The sequence below is a fragment of the Dichomitus squalens genome (assembly GCF_000275845.1).
Source record: "Dichomitus squalens LYAD-421 SS1 unplaced genomic scaffold DICSQscaffold_2, whole genome shotgun sequence".
Lineage (NCBI taxonomy): Eukaryota > Fungi > Basidiomycota > Agaricomycetes > Polyporales > Polyporaceae > Dichomitus > Dichomitus squalens.
In genome coordinates, this window is record NW_006766884.1 from 1162060 (window position 1) to 1171226 (window position 9167).

At 58.4% G+C, this 9167-nt stretch overlaps 3 protein-coding genes across 3 annotated transcripts in view; 1 reads left to right on the forward strand and 2 right to left on the reverse strand.

Moving 5' to 3' along the window:
• Positions 1 to 2013, reverse strand: part of DICSQDRAFT_152034 (neuraminidase) — a 3605-nt gene extending 1592 nt beyond the window's left edge. The window contains exons 1-3 of the mRNA XM_007361227.1: positions 1814 to 2013; positions 1385 to 1737; positions 510 to 1333 (exon numbers count right to left, since the gene is read on the reverse strand). Of these exons, the coding sequence (XP_007361289.1) occupies positions 510 to 1094 (585 nt within the window). The 5' untranslated portion in view covers positions 1095 to 1333; positions 1385 to 1737; positions 1814 to 2013. The remainder of the gene's footprint in view (positions 1 to 509; positions 1334 to 1384; positions 1738 to 1813) is intronic.
• A 1680-nt stretch (positions 2014 to 3693) lies between these two features.
• Positions 3694 to 7738, forward strand: DICSQDRAFT_78058 (glycoside hydrolase). The gene is made up of 10 exons (XM_007361228.1): positions 3694 to 3862; positions 4050 to 4818; positions 4873 to 4906; positions 4971 to 4975; positions 5028 to 5163; positions 5216 to 5334; positions 5396 to 6161; positions 6222 to 7494; positions 7561 to 7617; positions 7678 to 7738. Exons 2-8 carry the CDS (start codon positions 4064 to 4066, stop codon positions 6768 to 6770), a joined length of 2364 nt encoding a protein of 787 aa, XP_007361290.1. The 5' UTR covers positions 3694 to 3862; positions 4050 to 4063; the 3' UTR covers positions 6771 to 7494; positions 7561 to 7617; positions 7678 to 7738.
• Positions 7739 to 7923: 185 nt separating this feature from the next.
• The window catches only part of DICSQDRAFT_177412 (uncharacterized protein), a 6285-nt gene continuing 5041 nt past the window's right edge, over positions 7924 to 9167 (reverse strand). Inside the window, exon 9 of the mRNA XM_007361229.1 lies at positions 7924 to 8128. Within this exon, the coding sequence (XP_007361291.1) occupies positions 8036 to 8128 (93 nt within the window). The 3' untranslated portion in view covers positions 7924 to 8035. The remainder of the gene's footprint in view (positions 8129 to 9167) is intronic.

Below are 9167 nucleotides of genomic sequence, written 5' to 3' on the forward strand. Positions count from 1 at the left end.
AGGAACGCTGCGAGAGACTTGCCACAATGGAGATGGATGCCGACCCAGAGGAGCGTGTCTGGGAAACACCTCCAAAACCAGCGAGAACTCAGAGAGGTGCAAGGTGTAGCATAGTTAGCATATCCCGTCGTCATCGTGGCATCTGAGTCTTCATCTGCCTTCGCTCGAGGTGGGCAATTTCACCCTGCAAGGCGCCCTGCCCGCGCTCCCGGTAGTACGCGGTCGACTATTCTACGCGAGGGCCGACCATGCATCACGTGTTGACCCCTCGAAAAGGTCAGACCCGGGTCAGACCCCAAGTCAGACCCCGGGGTCAAGCCGAGAGGGTCAAGGGGTCGAGTCTTGACCCGCACACCTCTGGCGGGGCCCACTGCGCAGTCAAAGTTTACGGCTTCCAGTCCCCGCCCTGAAACCTCGATGCAGAGCTGAGACGTAGAAGCATGGAAGAAACGCGGAGGTGGGTGCGGAACCCTCACGAGCCGAAGCGCGGCGAACAGAACAACACTAACCCATAGACCATTGTTCGTCGCGGTCGCAGCGCGCTGGTCGATCTGGCTCAAGAAAGTCCAAGTCCTGCCTCCGTCCGTAGACACGCACGCGGTGAGCCTGTAGTACGTGTACGCGCTGCCGGACATGTCGTGGTTCCTGAACGCCGCGACGACGTTCCCGTTCGGCAGCTGCAGCAGGAACCCGTTGTCGAGATCCCCGGGGCTCGTCGCGATCGTGCCCCACGCGCCGAACGTGCTCCCGCCGTCGGTCGAGCGCGCGACGGTGAGCGTCTTGTTCCCGCCCGAGCTCGCGGTGTACACCGCGAGGAGGGAGCCGTCGGAGAGCGAGGTGACGCGCGGGTACGCGCCGCCGTTGGGCGAGAGGACGATGTTAGCGCTGGGGACGTGCGGGACGAGGCCTGCGCGGCGTTCGAGCGTGCGTGCGTTGTGCGTGGTCGGCGTTTCGGCCCAGTTGACTTCGTGTCCGAAGTTGACCTCGCGTCTATAAACGAGCCCGCCGGAGTAATCTGAAGAGGGCGCAGCGGAGACGAGGGTAAAGAGCGCGCTGCTCGCAGTGAGTAGCGCGAAGAGGATGCTGCGAGCCATTGTTAGCAAGGAGGGCGTTCAGGAGCTGCTGATGGAGTTGATGTATGTTCAAACGGAGTTGAGAGGACGATCGAGAGGTAGGGGTAAGCAGTGCAGCAGAGGTAGCGGGGAGTGGTCGTCAGAGGATCCATCCGCGAGACCTTGCGGGCTCAGCTTTTTATGCGAAAGGACCTCCGCTGAAGCACAGAGTGCATCGCCGCATAGCGCAGTGTCACGTTTGCGGGAGCACGAGCCGCTCGCTAAGCGAGGCGGTCAGTGAACGCAAACCACCCCCGCTCAATCGGACATACCTAGACTCCACGAAGGCGAACAGAACATCACCTTTTGGCTCACGAAACGCTCGTTTGATGGTGCGAAGGGGGTGAACTGCGTAATGGGGGGGACCCTCGACATAGTGAGAATCCTCCCATCTCCAAGCGGTGCTCGATTCGAAACAACTTCTGTAGCGCTGCTAGCCATCTGAACATCTCGGTTGGAGATTGTCCTCAGCGTGGATAGACTAGGTCGGCCTTGTGCGTCCCATCAGGAAGGATGGTCAAGTGCTCTGCGTCCGCAAGTTTGCCCATCACCTGATCGCCCACGGGGCTCGAGCAGCATGAACAGTCGTCCCAACCGTTGGCTCCCATCGATGTGTAGTCCTGACCTAACATGTCACAGACGAGGTGGTGAGCGAGAATAGACCAAAATACTCGAACTAAGCCAACGGCAAGCGCACGTACATTCGGACCGATTGGCAATACGGTGGCTGTGGCCGTGCAGTCGATCCACCGTGCGAAACCAAGCGCTCGTAACGATGATGAGACACTCCTACTTGGCGAAAACTTTGTAAGTAAGTTGGTGGCGGCTTGTGTTGCGATTTCTACGGAGCTCTCCACGAAGGGAGCGGCGAAGGGTACACATCCAAAGCAGGTTCGTTATGTGGCGATCGGTTGAAGCTACTACAATAGTACGCATTCCGAAGTCAGAAGATATGCTGTTGCGTAGATGGTTTTCACAAGGTTCGATGTATCTGAAACACACCACAATTGGCTTGAGTGACCCGCAGGTGGATGAACCATCGTTTCCTGCGACAAATGATGTGATTCAACACAAGGTCCAAAGCTTCACGTACTACGCACCATCGCTCATTGCTCAGCGAGGACACCACGGGGGTGACTTGTTCTCACTTACTAGCCTTCAAGTCTAGAGCGCGGTGAGGACGAGGTAACTGCCATGCTGCGGATGCAGCGCCGAAGTACCATATCATAGATGACGCAGTTGCCGCTGGTATGCGCCACCTGTCCTCCAAACATAGCCTCTACTCAGTCGGACAGGCGCCACGATGTCTGTCTCATAAACTCGATGCACCTCAGATATATATGCCGGCAGGGCTTCCGGATCAAGTGACGATATACTTACACAACCTTCCACGGAGGAAGGAATTAACAGGGACTCTTCTTGAGCGTAGCACCAGCACCGGTACGATGCATTTGGACGAGCTAATGCCGAAACGAAATGTCCAAAATAAGTGAGCTGCTGGAAGATGAAGCTACTAGAACATGACGTACTTTTGACCCCCGACCGTTGAGTTTAATCCCAGGTACCGCAGCCGCAATCCCGCCACTGGAAAAGTTGCGGCATGTAAAAGCGCCAAAAGTTGCCACGAATAACCTCGTCAGTGGAACGTACGAGAAAACACAGACGGCCGGTGCACTAGGGGCCGAGAAATCGTTGTGCACGACTATACTTAGCGGGATGGGCGTCGCACGCAACGTGCACTGTGATGGGGCCGATGTGGGAGAGCGGCGAGTCACCGGGAATAGCTTCTTGGATGGCCGAGGACGGCACGGGGTGAGATCGTATGTCGAACCGGCTGCGAACGGGTCTGACAACATGCGGCAACAAGATGGGACCATATTTGTCAGATTCTGGGGGATGGTGAATGGACGGAGGAGCAGCATGCGCAGAGTTTTGAGAGAAGAGACGGCGTGGACGAGAATAGCCGACTGCGGTTCATAACGGAGGTTTTCGAGCGTGGTGTACTTGCGGCAGACAACAGTTGAACGGGATGCCGGGCGAGAACGACGAACGACGAACGATGAAGCTCTCTCCATGCAGGGAAGGAGAACAAACAGTGTTCACAAGAAGGGTGCAGCCCGCCACTCACGATCGGCCGGAGAAGGCGGGCCTCTCACGGCTGACGTCGCATCGAGATGCCGAGGAGGATGAACACCGGAGGGCTTGCCTTTAGTGCCGGGGGATGGTGATTGGCTAGCATGCGAGAGACCGCCAAGAGTATGGCGGGATCACAAGAACAATGCTGGCCAATACAAACCCGGGATCATGATCAGTCGTCGCCACCTTGCTCTGCACTAGGTGCACGCTCTCGTACTGCCAGCAACAGTAAATACTGGCCGAGCAGGAGTAATGAGGCTGCTGGAAGACAGAACAGAGTCGAATGAAGGCAAGTGCAGAAGGACGGGCCGATGGAGGAGATGTTGGGACAGGATATGTAGGCCGGGCACGCGGCAGGAAGACCGAGCCGAGCGGCCGGCATGACAGCAGCACCGGAATGGGCCAGTGGCTGCTCCCAGCTGTCGGCTGTCCAAGTCCTCCTCCGCTGCTTCTTCTCTCTCCCCATTCCTGCACGAGCCGCGCTCGCTGCATCGCCCCGTTCCCTCTGCTCCAGCCTGTACGACACTCACGATATCATCTCTGTCGTAATACTCGCTATCCGACGCGTCTCGAGAAGCCAGATACCAGTTCTTCGCGCGCCTGACCCTCGCTTCGTGAGTCGCGTTCCAAACTAAACACTCGCGGCGTCCTATCCCCATCATCGGCTAGCATACTGACTTATTGCTCCTCCCCCCATCACTCCTCTCTCCGCTGTTGCATACCGTCTCATCTCTCTCTTTACATCTCCACTCCTTTCACTCCCGCCACTCCTTCAACCTCGCTTCCTTATGTCCTCTGCAGTGCGGACAGACGGGATGTCTCAGACACCATATCAGCCCGTGTTCACCAACACCAACCCCTACGCAGCCCAGGGCGAGCCACGCGATACCCAATTCTACACCCCGGAGACCGAGCACCTCCAGCTTCATGACGACAACCTTCCCGTCGGCGCTGCTCCCCCCCGTTTCATGGGCCAGGCCTCCCGTGAGAACCGCTCGTCCTTTGCGTCCTCCAATCCTACCCTCGCTGGAGAGGACTATAATTCTTCGTCTTATGCCCTGAACGACGGCGGCAAGCCCGGCTTCTACGGCCTCAGCTACAACGACTCGGACCTCAACGCGTCGCGGCCGAAGGAGGCCTATGGCTCCCCCTACGCCGACCAGGGGCGGTCCTATGCTCCTTCCAAGGGGTCATCGTCGCGCAAGAAGGCGATCATCATCGGCTCGGTTGTCGCACTTCTCGTCATCGCAGGCGCCGTCATCGCCGTCTACTTCACTGTCATCAAGCCAAAGTCCGACAAGGACGGCACGGCCAGCGGCGCCGCGACAAATGGCACCGGCAACTCGACAGGCTCGTCCGGCAACGGCAACAGCAATGCGCTCGCCGTCCAGACTGGCAGTGACGGCAGCACGGTCACCATGGAAAACGGTACGACCTTCACGTACAAGAACTCGTTCGGCGGGTTCTGGTACGTCGATCCCGCGAACCCATTGTCTGGCAGCGGTCGTGCTCAGTCGTGGACCCCGCTGCTGAACGAGACCTTCAAGTTCGGCGAGGACCCGATCAGGGGGTGAGTGGTCATTTGACGGGTGCAATGATACATTGGCTGATCTGTGACGTCTAGTGTCAACGTTGGTGGATGGCTTGTCACTGAACCGGTACGTGTATTTGTAATGATCCACAACGACTTCTGTTTCTCACCTTGTGTGTCGATGCTTATAGTTCATGTGAGTGCATGTATTTGCGAAATCCGGACGTCTCGGATGACATCGACTGCAGTGTCCCCGCGCTCTATGAGCAGTACGTAAACACTTCAAACCCGGCTTTCGATGAGTGGGATCTGTCACAGCGCATGGCTGCTGATACCGCGAACGGAGGTATATCGCAGCTCGAGAATCACTACAAGACTTTCATTGTGGGTTGTGTCTGGCTGACCGTACAATGCATCTGCTTATCCATTTTTGCAGACTGAGAAGGACTTCGCTGACATCGCCGCGGCCGGTCTCAACTTCGTTCGTATCCCCATCCCCTACTGGGCTATCGAGACGCGCGAAAATGAGCCCTTCTTGGCCAAGACTTCATGGACGTGCGTATATGCGTGTCGTTATATCATATGTTACCTCACTAAAGTACGTGCTATATTTTAGGTACTTCTTGAAGGCCGTCGGCTGGGCGCGCAAGTACGGTCTCCGCATCAACCTCGACTTGCACGCGCTGCCGGGCTCTCAGAACGGCTGGAACCACTCCGGACGTCTCGGCACCATCAATGTGCTCTACGGTCCCATGGGTATCAATAACGCTGAGCGGTCGCTTGACTACATTCGCATCATCGCCGAGTTCATCTCGCAGCCCGAGTACAAGGACGTTATCGTCATGTTCGGTATCACTAACGAGCCCTTTGGCCCCACAATCGGCAAGGACGCTGTCTCCAGGTATTACGTCCAGGCATACAACACCGTCCGTACTGCGTCCGGCACCGGCGAGGGCAACGGCCCTTGGATCGTCATGCACGATGCCTTCCTCGGTCTGACCAACTGGGCAGGCTTCCTCCCCAACGCCGACCGCATGCAGCTCGACATCCACCAGTACCTCTGCTTCAATGGTCAGTCCGCAGACGACTACTCTGTCCGTGTCGGGAATGGCCAGCCGTGCACGGCCTGGGCGAAGGGCCAGAACGACTCGATGACCGCGTTTGGTATGACGCACGTTGGCGAGTGGAGTATGGCCATCAACGACTGCGGCCAGTGGGTCAACGGCGTGAACCTCGGCGCTCGCTACGATGGCTCGTTCACTGGGGGGGGCAACTTCCCTGTCACGGGCGACTGCTCGGTCTACAACGACTACTGGAACTACGACGACGCCTGGAAGGCGTCCATGCAGCAGTTTGCGCTGCAGTCCATGTCTGCCCTTCAGGTATGTGCCTTTGGGCCGCTGTTTGGGCGCATCAACTGACGTCAGAGCTGTGGAATGTAGAACTGGTTCTTCTGGACTTGGAAGATCGGTACCTCGACTGTCACTGGCAACGTCACTTCCCCCGCTTGGTCCTACTCCCTTGGTCTTGAGCAAGGCTGGATGCCTACCGACCCCCGTGTCTCCGAGGGTGTCTGCGAAAACACCGACCCCTTCAACCCCCCTCTCCAGCCATGGCAGACCGGTGGCGCAGGAGCCGGCCAGGTCCCGCAGACCGTCCTCGACTCGTTCGCGTGGCCCCCGCAGTCGCTCACCAACGAGGCCAACCTCGCGACGCTCCCGACGTACACCCAGACGGGCTCGCTCGTCACGCTCCCCGGGCCCACGTTCACCTCCGTCTCGGGCGTGACGGTCTCGACCGGGAACGGCTGGAACCAGCCGACGGACACGGCGCAGATGTTCGTCCCCGTCGCGACGTGCGGCTACCTCGACCCCTGGATGGGCCCCACCGCGAGCCCGGCGGCGTGCCCGCCGCTCAACCAGCGTCGCGAGGCGAGCCCGGCGGCGTTCCCGGCCCCGACCACCCCGCCATCGCCCTCGCGCTTCGCATGAGGCGAGGACGCTGGGTTATCGGAGCGATGGTTCGGATAGTCTACGCTAGTGCTGCTACCGCTGCTGTTCTCACCAATCTCTCACACGCGAACTGGACTCCCGGGCGCGGCGCACCCCTCAGTCTGGGAGGATTGCCGCGTCGTACATCGCCCTCCTTACCACGCATCCCACACTTCTTTCGCTCGGGCGCGGGTTGTGGCGCACAGCGTGCGCCCCCTCGCGGAAGTAGTACTTGTGATCATTACACGGATAGTTGCTCGGTGTCGCTGCTGCTGCTGCCGACGGACCTTCACGGACTCGTTCTACGCTGCTTGTTGTTGATAGTACAGGCTATTATACGGCACTGCTCTCGCTATCTTATTGACTACCGTAGTGCGCGCAATTGACGGACAGATTTTTTCGGCTTGGGACGGTGTCTGCTTGCGCGATTGTGGGCAAGGACCAGCGGGGACAGATGCGGATGTAGGTTGGGAAATAAGCATGTGCGTGGATTTCAGGACTCGGCATGGATTTCCAGCGATGATATGATCGGAGCAGGGGTGGTGATACAAACTAATCCTTTAACGTCGGCCGGTCGGCATCAGTGCTCCCCGAGCGTGGTGGCATAGCGGTCCTCAAGATCCTCCTGGCCGCCGAAGCCGCCCTCGAAGTCCTTGTCGAGCTCCGACTTGGCAGGCTGCTTGCTCGCGAGCTCGTCGCGGATGGCCTTGAGCTGCTCCGCTTCCTACGTTCGCAGTGAAGGTCAGCACCGTCTAGCTGCAATATAGTGGAGATGGAGGGTAGTACGTACCTTCGCGCGGGCGTATTGGTCCTCGGCGGCCTGCTCCCTCGTCTTCCAGGTTCCGTCCTGCAGCCGAGATGTGGATTAAGTGCGTGCCATTGCGAGTTGAGGACCTCGTAGAATTACCTGTGCTGTTTGTCCGGACGACATGGTATCGTAGAGATGATGAGAGCGAACGTGAAGAGGCGTCAGCGCGTTCGGTGGACGCGGCGCTGGAGAGGGTGGTGGTGGCTTAGCAGGCCGAGGGCATACGTCATCGACATCCAGATATGGACAGACACTCAGGCGTCCGCCCGGGATGCTCAGCAGTTGCACATGAATTGTCATACCATAGGAGATGTATGTACAGTACATGGATGAGGTATGAACGGGGCATGAACGAGGTATGGGTGTGTATGATGATACCCACCGTAGCATAGGGATGGCTGGAAGATGTGTCTAGATGATACATGACGTCTATAGTTCGGATTGCATGATTATACGATTACTGGTGCGGAAAGTTCCCATTCGGAGGGTTCTGCGGTTGCTGCTGCTGGTGATGCATATGCGCATACTGTTGCTGCGACCGTTGTTGCTGCTGGGCACAAAAGATCAGCTTTTCTCCTATACTGACACGACTATTCACCCACTTGGGCAATCAAGGCCTGGATCTGCTCTGCGGTGAGCCTGTTGCTTTGCATGTAGTAATGCAAGCCCTGGACTTGCAGCAGTGGGTTCACTTGCATACCCTGTACAGGTTGTCCAGGCACCGAGGGTGGCCGAGGAACGTTGGCGTTCGCTGGACTAGCAGCAGGCAGCGGCGGCGAACGGTGTGGGGCGCCCGGTGACGAGCTCGTCGCCCGAGCAGCGAATGACGGGGACAAGTGGGCGGCACTGAGCGCAGGAGCGGCTGCAGTTAGCGCAGCTGAGGCGTTCGAGTGCGGCACTTGCCCTGCCGCCTGTACCTGACCTTGACCGGAAGCTGGCGCTGGAGCAGGGGCCTGCCCTGCCATGACCCTAATCTGCCCTGCATGGGCCAGATGCGGCGGCGACATCCGGGCATTCGCGTTAGCCAGGGCAGCGATACGCTGCTGTTGCGATATGCCGACCTGGGAGCTGCGAATCGGCTGCACTTGCGCAATGCCGTTCTGGGGCCGCGGAATACCGTTCGGGGTGGCACCTGGCGGCAACATCTGCCCTTGAGGCGTCTGAGGTTGTTGCTGGGCAGATGCACGATGTATAAGCGACATTCTCGAGGGTTTCTTGGGTCATCTTACCGCATTCGGGGGCAACGTCTGCGTCTGCGTGCGTGCTTGTTCCCGTAGAAGGTGCTGTCGAGCAAGTTCGTCATTTCTACGTCGCACAAGGGACTCTTGAGCAACAATGCTCGCCTCCTTCTCTGTCTTCATCCGACTGAGCTCAGCAGGCGTTGTCACGGACGTTGGACAGACGCCCCTTTTTGCCGCCCATTCCCTTTCCTTTGACGCCCACCTTCCATTTCCGGACCGTTTCCTTTCCTAGCTCATCCCAGTTTGGACACTGTAGATACGTTCCCGTGATCGCCATGCCCTTGCCTTTTCTTTCTCGCCCTTTGTTCCCCCTTTGTCATCTTCACTGCCTCGCCTCTCGCGCCTTGT